General features: G+C 39.6%; 1 protein-coding gene across 1 annotated transcript in view; it reads right to left on the bottom strand.

Annotated features, from left to right (window-relative positions):
• Positions 1 to 11,478, bottom strand: part of LOC128659218 (uncharacterized) — a 94,270-nt gene extending 82,792 nt beyond the window's left edge. The window contains exons 1-3 of the mRNA XM_053712896.1: positions 11,397 to 11,478; positions 2,524 to 3,610; positions 1,944 to 2,051 (exon numbers count right to left, since the gene is read on the bottom strand). Coding sequence (XP_053568871.1) covers positions 1,944 to 2,051; positions 2,524 to 3,592 — 1,177 coding nt within the window. The 5' untranslated portion in view covers positions 3,593 to 3,610; positions 11,397 to 11,478. The remainder of the gene's footprint in view (positions 1 to 1,943; positions 2,052 to 2,523; positions 3,611 to 11,396) is intronic.
• Positions 11,479 to 18,305: the final 6,827 nt, after the last annotated feature.

The raw sequence follows: 18,305 nt of genomic DNA on the forward strand, positions 1-18,305 counted from the left end.
GGTGCCTTTGCCCAGTGGGAGGAGGGAGCGTGTGCGCGCGCGTGCACGGGTGCGCGCGTGCACGTGGATGCGCGTGCACGTGCACGCATTACCACACTGACACCAATGAAGGAAGGGGAAAAAAAAAAGTTAAAAAAAAAAAGTTAAATTTTTTATTTTTTTTTACATATAAAAGGATCTGGGAGGGGGAGGGGGTGGGGGTATTGTGGGGGGGCTGCTACACTACAGAAATAAATTTGTATAAAAAATACAAATAAAAGTTATAAATAAAATTTAAATAGTTTGGCCAGTGGGGCCAAACTGGGTACTGGCAGACAGCTGCCAGTACCCAAGATGGCGGTAATTAGGTAGGGGAGAGGGTTAGAGAGCTGGAGGGGGGGATCAGGGAGGTTGGTGCTAAGGCAGGGGTCCATCACAACTAAAATATTTTATAATTTTTATTTAAAAAAAAAACAAAAAAACTCTTTTATTTAGTACTGGCAGACTTTCTGCCAGTACTTAAGATGGCGGTAACAATTGTGGGGTGGGGGAGGGAAGAGAGCTGTTTGGGAGGGATCAGGGGGTGGGATGTGTCAGGTGGGAGGCTGATCTCTAAAATTAACCCTGCAAGCTCCCTACAAGCTACCTAATTTAACCCCTTCACTGCTGGGCATAATTCACGTGTGGTGCGCAGCAGCATTTAGCGGCCTTCTAATTACCAAAAAGCAACGCCAAGGCCATATAAGTCTGCTATTTCTGAACAAAGGGGATCCCAGAGAAGCTTTTACAACAATTTCTGCCATAATAGCACAAGCTGTTTGTAAATAATTTCAGTGGGAAACCTAAAGTTTGTGACAAAATTTGTGAAAAAGTGAACTTTTTTTTTTTTTTTTATCGCATTTGGCGGTGAAATGGTGGCATGAAATATACTAAAATGGGCCTAGATCAATACTTTGGGATGTCTTCTAAAACAAAATATATACATGTCAAGGGATATTCAGGTATTCCTGACAGATATCAGGGTTCCAAAGTAACTAGCGCTCATTTTGAAAAAAAGTGGTTTGGAAATAGCAAAGTGCTACTTGTATTTATTGCCCCATAAATTGCAAAAAAAGCAAAGAACATGTAAACATTGGGTATTTCTAAACTCAGGACAAAATTTAGAAACTATTTAGCATGTGTGTTTTTTGGTGGTTGTAGATGTGTAACAGATTTTGGGGGTCAAAGTTAGAAAAAGTGTGTTTTTTTCCATTTTTTCCTCATATTTTGTATTTTTTTATAGTAAATTATAAGATATGATGAAAATAATGGTATCTTTAGAAAGTCCATTTAATGACGAGAAAAACGGTATATAATATGTGTGGGTACAGTAAACGAGTAAGAGGAAAATTACAGCTAAACGCAAACACTGCAGAAATGTAAAAATAGCCATTGTCATTAAGGGTAAGAAAATTGAAAAATGGTCCGGTCATTAAGGGGTTAATCTATTGCTGCAAGCACTTGTCCTGTCGTACGCGTTTCGTCTCACAAGCCTTGCTTATAGCCTTGCTTGCACAGTATCTGTTATTGTCTGTTTTATATCTTTTCTTAATTATCCTCCGCAGAAGATAAATATAAGGGGAAACTTTACATTTAAACATGGCAGTGCCCATTACTTTACAGAACCTAAAATACTTAATACAAACTAAACCTTTTACACTTTTATCCTCAACTTGTCAGAGCTTCCAGTATGGTTTTATATCACATGCTAAGTAGTACTCTTTTGCATTTACATTATTATTTTAATAAATCAAAGGCATTATAAAAAAAGCTGGCACAATATACCATACAAAATATCACCCTTTTCCCCAATTGTTATGGTTTTTAATGTTTCCAGTAGAGAAACTGGAAGACATTATCAGAAAGAAAAAAAAACTATAACCCAGTCACATCTGAATCTAAAAATGAGATTAGAAGTTTCTCACCATCAGCAGTAAATGTGCCAGTTTCACGCTTTATTGTGGTCGCATTATACTCCATGTCAGGCTTTTCTTTCTTAATCTCTAATCGTTCCGGTACAACCACTGGAAAACCTGAGAACAAGAAATCGTAACCAATCACATATAGCCAGCAGTGGGGAAAGATTTGTTATATTGTGCAATGACCGTTACCCGTAACTGTGATGGAAATTGTAGAATTTTTTTCTATTTTCCAGTGATTATCTATAGTTGGATAAAGGTAATTGATAGTTGTAAATAGAATGTTTACTAATGACTGTAAACCCAGGTATTTTGTTAGCTCATTTACTTGATTATATAGGTTACTACTGAAAATAATAGATGCACAATAAAGAATGTTCCCTGTGGGCATCTATCCTATTGTTAGCGGACTTTGCCATAATGAGCTAGAATGGCCGTCCTCACATTCCCCAGATATAATAATCACTGTACCAATAGAATGTTTCTGTAAAGTCATCAATGGTACTGAACAAGATGTTTGTGACCTGCAAGATATTCATTTTAGCAGTTCATCAAGGCAAGATTCAGAGACAATATATTAAAATACCTTCCGGGGTAGCTTCTTCCACCTGAGAAAAATCTTCCTCAGATTCTGCTGTTGTGTCTCTAATGAAACTGGGATCATGTGGATCCTTTTCAATATTTTTGATTAATGAAATATCACTTTCTTCGGCTATCTTGATTCCTTTATCTATTGAAGATTCTTTATCTATTGCTATCACAGATGATGTGGAAGTTGTGCGTCTATCTGTACTGTTGGTGCTCTGTTTATGGAGTGATTTTATATCAATTGTAGAAATACTCAGATGAGGATCTAAACTTACATCACCCATAGTCCATGTATACTTATCTGATTTTCTTAGAAAGTCGGATGTACTTGTGGATTTATTTTTTAAACCTAACATTTTACCAGTTTGTATTTTGGCTGTGAGTGTTGAATAAAATCGGTCAAAATCTGTAGACTTGTCCTCTGTAATCTTCAACTCTGTCATTGTACTTGTATCAATCATCTGTTTGCTTGAACAACGTCCGCACACATAGCATTTTTCAATGCCTTTTAGTATAGGAATACTGCGTATATGAGACATTTGTAGTACTTGTAAATTAGTTGTTTCTGCAGGTGTCATCACTTTTGGTCTTATAATTGGTAGTATTGGAGATAGTTTAATTTTCTTTATAGGAACATCTTCCTGAATTGTCGCAGATGTAGCCGGTACATCAGGAGCTTTAGCCGGTACATCAGGAGCTTTCATTGATGTTGACGGTTTATGAAATTGAGATAGAGTTGATCTCTTGGTGGTTGAAAATGTAGAAGGAAATGGAGTTGATACTGCAACGTGAATAAATCTTGTGGGAAGCGCATCATCTTTCAAATACTTCCGTACACCATGGGTGTAGTAAGAATCCTCTGTAAAATGCAAAGAACACATACGATATCTTTTGGTTTCAAATACCAATTTAACCACCTCTTCTAATTTGTCTTCATATTGTTTAGTTTGTTTCAGCCATTGTCTAATCCGGTCAACACTTCTAGGAAAAACGTGAAGAGAAACGGCAGGATTTGATTTTCCTCTTCTAGTAGTACTTGGGCACCCATTCACAAAGCAGTCCGGCATCGTGGTAGTAATATTTGACTGTAAGTAAAGATAAATAAATCAACTTTTACAATAAAGAAATATAAATATCTACTTTGGATACATTATTATATATATATTGACTTTTTCCTATGTTTAACATTGAGTGGACGTGTAACTTTTTACCTCTAGGCAAGTAGCTTTTAACCCCTGACTAGTAAACCATTTTTCCACCCCTATATATATAATATATATTATTAAATATATATATATATATATATATATATACTATGCAAAAAAGGCAGCACTCACTGGTCATTTGTAAGTAAAATTTAGCTAAATATTTCCTTGCTTAGTCCCTCCTTACTCCAAGGGTGCAAACTCTTTCTGCACACTATGCCTTTCACAAAGGTAAAATCTCCTATAGCATATCAGTCTGACCCTGCCAAATGATAGTCCAGCACCGAAATACCAGGCAAATCTCTTTTGAACAAGGGAAAACAAACAAACCCCAGACGTACGTTTCGGCCTCTATGGGCCTCGTGAGTGAGGTGCAGTTGGATCCCTCTAAGGCAAGTGTGCAAGGAGGCCACGTCTGGTTACCCCTTTTTTCTCTTAGGGTGATGGGGGAAACCAGACATGGACTCCTTGCCCAATGTGCTTAGAGGAATATGGCTGCACCTCACTGACGAGGCCCACAGAAGGCCGAAATGATCATCTGGGTTTGCCTTTTACTTGTTCAGAGGAGAATTGCCTGGTATTTCGGGGCTGGACTGACCATGTCGGTGGGATCAGACTGATAAACTACAGTGAAGTTTTCCTCTATGAAAAGCACTATTGGGCAGAAAAAAGCTACTTCCAGCTGGTAACCGGGCCATGGAACAAGCTATTGATGCTGCTGTTCGTTCCTGGCAGACTGCTTCTCTTTCTGTTTTGTATATATATATATATATATATATATATAAATATATATATATAAATATATATGCATACGAAGAGAGAAGCGCTCTACCAGGAACGAACAACAGCTCATCAGCTAGTTCTATGGCGATTTACCACCCAGGAGCAGCCTCTTTTAGATCAGTGTTAGATCCAGCGCTTTGTCTTAAAACATTTCTGGGTGCCTTTTGACATATGCTTTGGGACATTGTCCTGCTGTAAGACTCATGACCTCTGATGGAGACCCAACTTTCTGACACTGGGCCGTACATTCCACCACAGAATTATTTGGTAGTCTTCAGATTTCATAATGCCATTCACACAGTCAAGACATCCAATGCCTGAAGCAGCAAAGCAACCCCAAAACATCAATGAACCTCCACCATGTTTGACTGTAGGAACTGTATTCTTTTCATTAAAAGTCTAAAAAAAATTTCTGAAAACAGTAGAAAAAAAAAAAAGCTGTAATTTTGTTTCGGCTGTCCACAACACATTATCCCAAAAGGATTTCAGCTTTCTCAGGTAAATTTTGGCATCTGTCTTTTTTATGTTTCTGTGTCAGCAGCGGGGTCCTCCTGGGTCTCCTACCATATCGTCCCTTTTCATTCAGATGGTGACGTATAGTGCGAGCTGACACATGCCTGAAGGTCAGCTTGAATTTGTCTGGAAGTTGATTGAGGTTCTTTATCCACCTTTCGAACACTCCTTCGTTGCAATCTTTGATACATTTTTCTCTTTTTTCGTCCATGTCCAGGGAGATTAGCTACATTGCCATGGGCTGTAAACTTCTTGACAATGTTGCGCACAGTGGACACAGGAACATTAAGATCTCTGGAGATGGACTTGTAACCTTGAGATTGTCCATGCTTTTCCTCCATTTTTGTTCTCAAATCCTCAGACAATTCTTTGCTGCTCTTTCTCTTCTCAGTGCTCAGTGTGGCACACAGATACACGCAACAGAAAGGTTGAGTCAATTTTTTACCATTTTAACTGGTTGCCGGTATGATTTCTATATTGTCAGCACCTGTTAATTGATACAGGTGAGTTTAATTATAATTTACATGAGCATCTCACACTTGGAATGCAATTATTTCTTACAATTTTGAGAAGGTGCCAATAATTTTGACTAGTCCATTTTTGTAGTTTTGCAAGGAATGTGTCAGATTTGGCCTTTTCCCCCCCTTTTTTGTGTCATACCAATACAAACAAAATAAATAAACATGAGAATGCCTAAACATTTGTATTTGAGCATCTCTTTGTAAAAAGGAGGATATTTTACCTCTTTCTTCAGCTCACCAGAGTAAGTGCTTTGCAAACAGTTATACTTCAGCTGCAAGTTGAAAAAAACAAACAAAAGCCAATCAGCATCAGCAGTGCTGAGGTAATGCTTTGTCTTTGCTGTGATCCATGAGATTTCATAGAACTTACATATACTGAATAGGAAAATAACATGACTGTACCTGCACATGCCAGATGCACACTCCCTAGCACACTGATTGGCTATTTAAAGTCTCTTTACAGTGGGGTGTGAATACTTTGAGGTGAAATATCCTTTTTTACATAGAGATGTTCAAGTGATATTTTCTATTCAGTTTTTACATCTATACTGCATCACTTCCATGTGCTTCAACATTTGGGAATCATGGTCCTTTAATTCTGTGTTAACAAGTACTCACTTATCGGTGGTTTAGGGGTTAATAAATTTATTATAGTGGCGGCGAGGTCCAGTCGGCAGATTAGGGGTTAATAATTGTAGTTAGGTAGCGGCAATGTTGGGGGGGGCAGATTAGGGGTTAATAAATATAATATAGGTGTCGGCGGTGTTAGGGGCAGCAGATTAGGGGTTCATAGCTATAATGTAGGTTGCGGCGGTGTCCGGAGCGGCAGATTAGGGGTTAATAGTATAATGCAGGTGTCAGCGATAGCGGGGACGGCAGATTAGGGGTTAATAAGTGTAAGGTTAGGGGTGTTTAGACTTGGGGTTCATGTTAGGGTGTTAGGTGCAGACTTAGAGAGTGTTTCACCATAGGAAACAATGGGGCTGCGTTAGGAGCTGAACGCTGCTTTTTTGCAGGTGTTAGGTTTTTTTGCAGCCAGCTCAGCCCCATTGTTTCCTATGGGGATATCGTGCACGAGCACATTTTTCCAGCTTACCGCTACCGTAAGCAACACTGGTATTGAGGGTTGAAATGGAGCTAAATTTTGCTCAACGCTCCCTTTTCTGAGCCTAACGCAGCCACTCAGACAACTCTAAATACCAGCGTTGTCTTAAGGGTGCGCTGGAAAAAAAGCAGCGTTAGCTACGCGGATCTTTACCGACAAAACTCTAAATCTAGCCAAAAGTAACTTACCTGTGAAATAAAACCTAAGGCCTAGATTTGGAGTTTGGCGGTAGATGGGCTGTTAACGCTACGCGGGCTTTTTTCTGGCCGCACCATAAAATTAACTCTGGTATCGAGAGTCCCAAAAAATGCTGCGTTAGGCTCCAAAAAAGGAGCGTAGAGCATTTTTACCGCAAATGCAACTCTCGATACCAGAGTTGCTTACGGACGCGGCCAGCCTCAAAAACGTGCTCGTGCACGATTCCCCCATAGGAAACAATGGGGCTGTTTGAGCTGAAAAAAAACCTAACACCTGCAAAAAAGCAGCGTTCAGCTCCTAACGCAGCCCCATTGTTTCCTATGGGGAAACACTTCCTACGTCTGCACCTAACACTCTAACATGTACCCCGAGTCTAAACACCCCTACCCTTACACTTATTAACCCCTAATCTGCCGCCCCCGCTGTCGCTGACCCCTGCATTATATTATTAACCCCTAATCTTCCGCTCCGTAAACCGCCGCAACTTACATTATCCCTATGTACCCCTAATCTGCTGCCCCTAACACCGCCGACCCATGTATTATATTTATTAACCCCTAACCTGCCCCCCACAACGTCGCCGCCAGCTACCTACAATAATTAACCCCTAATCTGCCGACCGCAAAGCGCCGCCACCTACGTTATCCTTATGTACCCCTAATCTGCTGCCCCTAACACCGCCGACCCCTATATTATATTTATTAACCCCTAATCTGCCCCCCCTCAACGTCGCCTCCACCTGCCTACACTTATTAACCCCTAATCTGCTGAGCGGACCTGAGCGCTACTATAATAAAGTTATTAACCCCTAATCCGCCTCACTAACCCTATCATAAATAGTATTAACCCCTAATCTGCCCTCCCTAACATCGCCGACACCTAACTTCAATTATTAACCCCTAATCTGACGACCGGAGCTCACCGCTATTCTAATAAATGTATTAACCCCTAAAGCTAAGTCTAACCCTAACACTAACACCCCCCTAAGTTAAATATAATTTAAATCTAACGAAATTAATTAACTCTTATTAAATAAATTATTCCTATTTAAAGCTAAATACTTACCTGTAAAAAAAATCCTAATATAGCTACAATATAAATTATAATTACATTATAGCTATTTTAGGATTAATATTTATTTTACAGGCAACTTTGTAATTATTTTAACCAGGTACAATAGCTATTAAATAGTTAAGAACTATTTAATAGTTACCTAGTTAAAATAATAACAAAATTATCTGTAAAATAAGTCCTAACCTAAGTTATAATTAAACCTAACACTACCCTATCAATAAATTAATTAAATAAAATACCTACAATTACCTACAATAAAACCTAACACTACACTATCAATAAATAAATTAAATACAATTTCTACAAATAACTACAATTACATAAACTAACTAAAGTACAAAAAATAAAAAAGAACTAAGTTACAAAAAATAAAAAAATATTTACAAACATAAGAAAAATATTACAACAATTTTAAACTAATTACACCTACTCTAAGCCCCCTAATAAAATAACAAAGACCCCCAAAATAAAAAAATGCCCTACGCGGATCCATCCTCTTCTTCCGGCGTCTCCCGACGAATGACGGTTCCTTTAAGGGACGTCATCCAAGATGGCGTCCCTCGAATTCCGATCTGTTCTGATCTGTTCCGATCAGCCAATAGAATGCGAGCTCAATCTGATTGGCTGATTGGATCAGCCAATCGGATTGAACTTGATTCTGATTGGCTGATTCCATCAGCCAATCAGAATATTCCTACCTTAATTCCGATTGGCTGATAGAATCCTATCAGCCAATCGGAATTCGAGGGACGCCATCTTGGATGACGTCCCTTAAAGGAACTGTCATTCGTCGGGAGACGCCGGAAGAAGAGGATGGATCCGCGTCGGCTGCTTCAACATGGACCCGCTCCGCACCGGATGGAATAAGATCAAAGATGCCGCTTGGATGAAGATGTTTGCCGGTCCGGATGTCCTCTTCTTGCGGGATAGGAGGAAGACTTTGGACCCTCTTCTGGACTTCTTCAGTGGATGTCTAGCCCCCGCTTGGGTTGGATGAAGATATCGGAGCCAGGACCGATCGGTGATACCCGGTGAGGTGAAGACAAGGTAGGAAGATCTTCATGGGCTTAGTGTTAGGTTTATTTAAGGGGGGGTTTGGGTTAGATTAGGGGTATGTGGGTGGTGGGTTGTAATGTTGGGGGGGGGGGTATTGTATGTTTTTTTTTACAGGCAAAAGAGCTGATTTTCTTGGGGCATGCCCCGCAAAGGGCCCTGTTCAGGGCTGGTAAGGTAAAAGAGCTTTTAAATTTATTAATTTAGAATAGGGTAGGGAATTTTTTATTTTGGGGGTCTTTGTTATTTTATTAGGGGGCTTAGAGTAGGTGTAATTAGTTTAAAATTGTTGTAATATTTTTCTTATGTTTGTAAATATTTTTTTATTTTTTGTAACAGTTCTTTTTTATTTTTTGTACTTTAGTTAGTTTATGTAATTGTAGTTATTTGTAGAAATTGTATTTAATTTATTTATTGATAGTGTAGTGTTAGGTTTTATTGTAGGTAATTGTAGGTATTTTATTTAATTAATTTATTAATAGGGTAGTGTTAGGTTTAATTATAACTTAGGTTAGGACTTATTTTACAGGTAATTTTGTTATTATTTTAACTAGGTAACTATTAAATAGTTCTTAACTATTTAATAGCTATTGTACCTGGTTAAAATAATTACAAAGTTGCCTGTAAAATAAATATTAATCCTAAAATAGCTATAATGTAATTATAATTTATATTGTAGCTATATTAGGATTTTTTTACAGGTAAGTATTTAGCTTTAAATAGGAATAATTTATTTAATAAGAGTTAATTAATTTCGTTAGATTTAAATTATATTTAACTTAGGGGGGTGTTAGTGTTAGGGTTAGACTTAGCTTTAGGGGTTAATACATTTATTAGAATAGCGGTGAGCTCCGGTCGTCAGATTAGGGGTTAATAATTGAAGTTAGGTGTCGGCGATGTTAGGGAGGGCAGATTAGGGGTTAATACTATTTATGATAGGGTTAGTGAGGCGGATTAGGGGTTAATAACTTTATTATAGTAGCGCTCAGGTCCGCTCGGCAGATTAGGGGTTAATAAGTGTAGGCAGGTGTCGGCGACGTTGTGGGGGGCAGGTTAGGGGTTAATAAATATAATATAGGGGTCGGCGGTGTTAGGGGCAGCAGATTAGGGGTACATAAGGATAACGTAGGTGGCGGCGCTTTGCGGTCGGCAGATTAGGGGTTAATTATTGTAAGTAGCTGGCGGCGACGTTGAGGGGGGCAGGTTAGGGGTTAATAAATATAATACAGGGGTCGGCGGTGTTAGGGGCAGCAGATTAGGGGTACATAAGTATAACGTAGGTGGCGGTCGGCAGATTAGGGGTTAAAAAAATTTAATTGAGTTGCGGCGATGTGGGGGGACCTCAGTTTAGGGGTACATAGGTAGTTTATGGGTGTTAGTGTACTTTAGGGTACAGTAGTTAAGAGCTTTATGAACCGGCGTTAGCCCAGAAAGCTCTTAACTCCTGCTTTTTTTCGGCGGCTGGAGTTTTGTCGTTAGAGCTCTAACGCTCACTTCAGAAACGACTCTAAATACCGGCGTTAGGAAGATCCCATTGAAAAGATAGGATACGCAATTGACGTAAGGGGATCTGCGGTATGGAAAAGTCGCGGCTGAAAAGTGAGCGTTAGACCCTTTAATCACTGACTCCAAATACCGGCGGTAGCCTAAAACCAGCGTTAGGAGCCTCTAACGCTGGTTTTCACGGCTAACGCCAAACTCTAAATCTAGGCCTAAGATAGCTACAAAATAACTAACAGTTATATTGTAGCTAGCTTAGGTTTTATTTTTATTTCACCGGTAAGTTTGTATTTATTTTAACTTGGCTCCATCTTCATCCAGGCGGCATCTTCTATCTTTATCCCAGCGGCGCGTTTTATTTATTGGGGGGTTGTTTGGGAGGTGGGTTTTACTGTTGGGGGTGTCTTTGTATTTTTTTTTACAGGTAAAAGAGCTGTTTAACTTAGGGCAATGCCCTACTGTCAGGAACTGTTTTGGTTCACTAAATATTCAAAGAAGAAATCATAGTGTGAGAGTGGAGCCTCAGCTGCTGAGATTTATCTATGTTTTTATAATTAAATATTTGGTATGTAGCAAGTGACTTATTATTACTTAACATGAATATCCAATAGGATAGTGTCAAGCAATAGATAACTCAGGTAGCTAAGTTGATTTTAGGTTAGTTAGTGAGGAAACACTATAGCTACCACATGTGCAAAATATACACCAAATAATTGTAGCAGTGTTCTCACACATTAACCATTAACAGTAGAGTATAATATAACAGACTAAGTGCTGGGTTCATAACTTTTAACTATAGGTAAACAGAAAATCAGTGTTTCGATCTTTTAAGCAAACATGTTAGGAAATGTTAAAGTCCCAGATCATATAGCTCACGTATACAATTGTCCGGAATATGGAGTAATTAAGTTGGAAGTACCTGGATGGGGTGAATACCCAATGTTGGATAGGAGTAGGAATCGGTAATGGTTTTAGCCAGAGAGCAGGTAGATACCGGAGTGATTCAGGAGAGAGCGGCAGCTCAGTTGCGGTCCGTGGTTGGCGTGTGACGTCACCGCGTAGTGATCCGGTGTAGATCCGGCTGTAAGTTTCAGCAGACTGCAGTTGCAAAAAGATCAGTTACACTGGGAATAGAAATCCTAGAATGGCAAGTACGTTAGCTACCAGTAGGAGGTAACAACTCAATAACAAGCAATGTGTGCTAGGTTAGTCCTTCTTTTATTGGAGAGGAGCTGAAGGATATCCCAATAATTAAAGATACAGTAACTGAAATAAGGAAGTGGCTATATTCCTGACACCTACAAAAGGTCATTTTAAGGGCTATTGGTAGTTTATTGTAGGCTAGGGTTTTTTTATTTTGGGGGGCTTTTTTATTTTTATAGTGCTATTAGATTAGGTGTAATTCTTTTTTATTTTTGATAATATCGTTTGTTATTTTTCGTAATTTAGAGTTTGTTAGTTTTTATAATTTAGTAGTTTTTAGTTTTTGTAATTAGATAGTTTGTAATTTAGTGTTAGGATTTTTTTAATGTGTAATATAGTTTATTTAATTGGAAGTTAGTTTAATTTTAGTTTAATAGTTATATTAGTTTAATTGTTAGTTTAAACTTAGTTTTTTTAATTTGACAGGTAAGTTTTAATTTAATTTAAGATAGGGAAATTGTAATTTTAATATAAAGTTAGGGGGGTGTTAGGTTTAGGGGTTACTAGTTTAAATTACTTTATTGCAATGTAGGGGGCTTTCGGTTTAGGGGTTAATAGTTTAATTTAGTATATTTCATTGTGGGGGGCTTGCGGTTTAGGGGTTAATAGGTTTATTATAGTGGTGGCAGTGTAGAGCTTAATAACTTTAGAATAGTGGGGGCGATGTGGGCGGACGGCAGGTTAGGGGTTAATAATATTTAAATAGTGTTTGCGATGCGGGAGGGCGGTGGTTTAGGGGTTAATAACTTTATTATAGTGCTGACAATATCGGAGAGCAGCGGAATAGGGGTTAATAAATGTTATTAGTGGCGGCGATGACGGGAGCGGCAGATTAGGGGTTAATAATTTAAAAATAGTGTTTCCAATGCAGGAGGGCCTCAGTTTAGGGGTTAATAGGTAGTTTATGGGTGTTAGTGTACTTTGTGACAGTTTAGTTATGAGTTTTATGTAACAGTTTTGTAGCGTAAAAAACTCATAACTACTGGTCTCAGATTGTGAAACGGATCTTGTCGGTATAGGGTGTAACGCAAGTTTTTTAGCCTCACCACAAAACATAATTTTTATGTGTGCGGGACTGGCGTTGCGTTACAGGCTAATAGGCTTGCGGTACAGCTATAAAGACAAGACTTATAATGGCTGTGGTGCTGTTTTAACGCTGAAATTATCATCTAGGTGTGTGTTAATAAAGATTGAACAGTTTTTTCATATTGCTGCCTTATTGTACATCGATTGCTTCAGCAGAGTCTTTTACTTCAGGAACATCCCAGCAACAGGAAGCAGGGAACAAACAGGAAGTAGCAGGAAGTGTGGAACTAACAGGAAGTAGCAGGAAGTGTGGAACTAACAGGAAGTAGCAGGAAGTGTGGATTTAACAGGAAGTGGGGAACTAACAGGAAGCAGCAGGAAGCGGGGAACTAACACAAAGGGCTCGATGATTGAAAGCTCTCTAGGCTGGCGTGATTATTAAAGAATGCTCGCCAGTCCTTCTATTTCCCTTGTGAAATGATCTAAAGCCATTTTTTACCCTGAAAACAGGGTGTCTCGCTAAGGGGCGTATACTGCATTTTCATATGAAATGTGCACAACAAAATTCGTATTTTAAACATTATACAAAACAAATATTTGAATCATTCACACAAAAATAAGCAGGGAAAAATTGTATTGTTAAGGTGCATCAAAAATCGTAACAAAATTCTTCACCAAAAATCGTATGTTAACAAAAACGTAAAATTAGTATCTAATTTACACAGGAATAAATCAAATTAAATATTCACAGCGTAAATTGTAATTGTAGTACACTGAATGTGCAAAAATCAAACAGAAATTTGAATTTATAAATACAAAATGTAAAGCGTAATTGTTGTGTTTTTGTAAAATGGGCTGAACATGGGCGTTCCATGGGCGTATATGAAAATGTCTCACTAATCCCAGCGTAATTCTATAAAGATTTTCGCACTGCAGATATCACAGTTTTTTCTCGCCAACTAAAAGGTGGCGAGCTTTTGTCAAAACAATACGAACACTTTTAACCCCAATAGAAAAACAAATGCATACGAACATATAGGCGAATGTAAGATGCTATAAGCAGAAAGCAGCGTAATATGAGTTATATTGGCTGCAGGATTTTAATTTTAAAGTGCTCCCCCTGCTCTCTGCTAACTTCGCACTAAGGAGCGAAGTTTCCCTATCCAGCGAGCTCCATTACTTTTAATAGGAGCCATCTCGCAACTCGCAGGGACTGCCCCTTTTTTACGATCATTGCACCGGGGCAGCCCGGCGAGTGTCAGCGAGAAAATAAGGTTTGAGCTGGCGAACAATATATCATCGAGCCCAAAGTGTATCATGTACAACTAACAACAGCCTATACAGGACAATATATATCACAGCATAAAAATAAAACCAGTATTGCAGTAATAACCTTTTTTATAGGACTAATATTACGCGTTAAAAGACATACTTTCGAGAATTTACGGTCTTCCTCTAGTCAGAAGAAATAGTAACAATATGATAAAATTGTGATGTCCTGACAATAAGGAGGTCTATGGAGACCAGAGGTGACATAATATGAGATCAAGGAGAGTGTTGTAAATAACAGAAGATCACTATACTGGTTAATAACGCAGAAGGGTTAGATGCATAGACACTATATTAAAAAATACAATAAATACTGTAACCCATTTGGACAACATTATACACAGACTGGCCACTCCATTGGAAACCTCGCATTTTGAAATACTGAAAGTGAACTTTAAAAGCGATTTACACCAAATATATTGTCACACCTTTATAAATGCTCTTAGAAACAATGATTTAAAGGGACATGAAACCCAACATTGTTCTTTCATGATTCAGAATACAATTTTTAAAAAGTTTCCAATTTACTTTTATTATCTATTTTGCTTTGTTCTCATGTTATTCTATATTGAAAAGATATCTAGACAGGTAGCGTGCACATGTCTAAAGTACTACATGACAAAAAGCAGTGCTGCCATCTAGTGCTCCTGCTAATGTATAACATTGTTACAAAACTGCTGCCATATAGTGCTGCAGACACGTGCACACTCCTGAACTTGCCTTCCTACTTTTCATCAAAGGATTAGAAGAAAACAAATGACATTTTTGTTGAATTGAAAATAAATACAGGGGCGGAGCCATCAACCAAGCATGGAGGACGTGTTTCAAAGAGCTCCTGAAGAAATTTACTTGATATAACGACTAACTAGAGCTCAACTTCGGTAACTTTCTCTAAGAATAGCCAGGGCCGGACTGGGAAATCAGACCAGCCCTGGAAATTTGTATAGACTGGCCCAGCCACGCCCCCTCCAGCCTAGCCATGCCCCTCCAGCCCAGCCAACTATGCTCTCGCAACCAGGGCCGCCACTAGAAATTTTTGGCCCCCTACTAAGCCAGTGGTCAACCCCCCCCCCCTCATATTTTGACCCTACACAAACCTAGCTTTTTCAAGCTACACAAAATATCTGAGATTGCAAGATTTTTTTTTAAAAAAATGGATGATACAGGCACATCTTTTTTTTAACATAACAGCAAAGCAAATCTGAATCAAGTCAGTACACAAAAGTTGAGTAATAATTGAGGTTGAGTCAGTGGCGACTTGAGCTGGCTGGTGGTACAGGTGAGGTCAGTACAGTACTAGATGGACTTCAACTTGTTGTTGTTCATCATCATGTTCACATCATTCATTCACAATAATAATTACTAAAAATATACTAGTAGGGACTTGTTGTTGTTCATGTTCACACATCATTCATTCACATTTAATTATTAAAAAAATATACTAGTAGTACATACCATGATGATCGATTCCAGAGACTGTACTTGAAGTTGAACTGATCTGTCTGACTGGCTTGCCTCAGATGCCTCTGCTAGAATGTCACTGCTGCTTGCTGCCAAGTTGCAAACTTACCGCCGTTTTTTTTGTGTGTCCACTCTCCGTCCACTAGCACTGTCCCGCCGTCAATCTAGTAGTCTCTGCTCCCACACGTGACCCCATGTGGCCTACTGTAACTTATACTCCTCAAGTCAAAGGCTCGCTGACGCATGCGCAAGCGCTCCCAGGGCCAGGCTGAGGCTCGCTCCCTCCCTCCACTATCATGTGATATCACATGTGAGAAGTTGAACAGAAGACAGATTCAGTCTACTCACTCACTCAGTGACGTCACGTAAGCCGCCGGCCCGCCCCACCTGACCAGGCCTACCGCTGCGCCGCATAACTAAGATCTGATTGACCTCCCTCTCCCTGGCCCAGTGGTGGCCCATCCGGCCCGTCGCCTCATTGACACTGTGACAGACTGAGCCTGTGACTGTGAGTGACAAACAGACACAGACTCAGTCCGTCACTGTCTCTGAGTGAATCACTGAATGATGATGAATGAGTTTTTGCTCCATGCTCCTGCAGCTGAGGAGCAGCTCCTATATTTGGCAATTATGAATAGCTAGTAAGTTAACTTACTAGTTGCGGTAATAAATTAGTTAGCGGTTAGGTAAGGTTGGTTAAATTACTATTTACTAAGTGTAAGATCAGGATCATGACATGATGTCAGACAGTGTAACAGGGAGTGGGACTATAGTAAGTATTACTGGCAACCAATATCACAACGCAAGCAAAAATTATAATCGCAATGCAGATTCAGAAAGCAGCAGTACTGCAGCAGCCAGCTAAGCTGAGCCCAGCCCATCTGAGCTGCAGGCTGGTGGCCCACCGGGATTTTTCCCGGTATCCCGGCTGCCCAATCCGGCCCTGAGAATAGCCCTGAGAAGGCAGGATTACATCTACAATGTTTGTGGATCTCCCCACTTTAGTTGCTTTCCAGCTCATACCCCTATCTACCATCGCAGATTAGGAAATACCCAGGCTTCTGAGGCCTACTGCAAGTACGACATCCGATATGGAGGAAGTATCATCTACCATTTGTGAGGCCCTGCGGGAGCTAGGTCTGAAATTGTCAGCTAGTTATGATGACATCTCAGTTTGTTTATGGTCTGCTATGGCGCAACCCTTGTTTTCTATACAAGACAGATTGGGCGACATAAATCTCCCGACCTGTGCAGAACAACCTTCAGTATGTGTGGGACGGTCCATAGAAATTCAGGCAGATCTAACTGCTGACTTACCCAGGGATCTTGCGACCTCCACCTTAAACTGCAACGAATCTAAACTAGAGGATATAGCCGGTACCGGAGAGCTGAAGGCTACGCTGTCACCTACACTGCGGGAGCCCCTTGTTGAGACCCGACAGCTGAGCACTCTTCCTGTGCTGGGAAATCGGGAGGAGAATGTTCCGCTGGTTTACAGTGTCGCATTTGGTACCTTTGATAGAGGGTCGATTGGAGTGCTCTCCAGGGAGTTCCTACATAGCACTAAGATCCTGCTGAGCTATAATCACTACATCGGCTCTGAAATTTCTGCCCCGCGCAACCGGAGTATGCCTGGATACCTGTCTTTAAGTAGTAGCAGCCATGAGATGTGTTATTCCATGCCAGCTGTGCCTGCCCTGGGAGGGCTGTCATTCAGGTCCTACAGGCAGGATTCCATAAGTCGCATCAACATGTTGTGGGGCACTTTCGATCCGGGAGGTTGCTAAAGATGTTTGCTACTTGCCCTGTACGGTACGGCTGAGGGACTTTGATGGAGCTAGACTGTTTTATACATCTCAGCCAGATCGATAGCAATGATGTGAATGTACTAGCCTTAACAACTTTGCTCCTCTTCACACTTATATTAAGCCAACACGACACACATAGGAAATCTGTGTTATCTAGCAGTGATGTAGGCGAAGAGATCAGCTACTTTGACAAGATGACATCTTTTAAGTTTGAGAATTACCGTTCAGCAATGGACTTATGCAATATCCCAAAGAAAAGTTTGTTTCAAGGTTTGCACGACAGCGATTCGTCCATGTGGGTGTCATGTTTATTGCTATCATCTGGCCACATTACCCCACTATCGGACAATGCAAGATCTTCATTTTATAGCAGATTAGCCCTTAAATGACGAGTCATGACTCTGAGAGATGGGGAACATTTCGTTAGCTATTAAACCTCACTAATACTCGCATACATTATTTACTATATTTAGTATTATTCCCTCACAACCCGTTATCTTTGCATGCTTCATATATTTCTCTGTGCTACCGTACCTATGTGACTGTGTTAAAAGATTTATATTGTACCTACTATTAGTTCCTGCTACAGTGCAGGAGGTCCCTTTGAACTGACACCACAATATGAAAATCTGTATTGCCAATGAGTACATGGTGTCCTTATATTTATACCAGGATTACTACTACTATCAGTTGAACCCTAGTCTGAGACATTATATTACTTTATATTCATATGTTATGGCTTGTTTTGACTCTTCTAAATACTGCTCTATATAATTCTACTCTGTGTTCTGGGAACCCTAGGTCGTTCAGTTTGATCATTTCTACGGTTATCTTGATGCATTTGGGCCTCTTGTGAATTATGCATGTGAATGACTGATAACCATGTTTCTCAAAGAATGCTAGCACATGCTTGATAATTATAGATTATGAGTAGTTAGTCTTATCTGTGTTTAACTAATGTTTGTATGCTTAATAGGTACCTTCCTAGAGATTCGGTTATT

This window comes from Bombina bombina, chromosome 5, assembly GCF_027579735.1.
Source record: "Bombina bombina isolate aBomBom1 chromosome 5, aBomBom1.pri, whole genome shotgun sequence".
Taxonomy (NCBI): domain Eukaryota; kingdom Metazoa; phylum Chordata; class Amphibia; order Anura; family Bombinatoridae; genus Bombina; species Bombina bombina.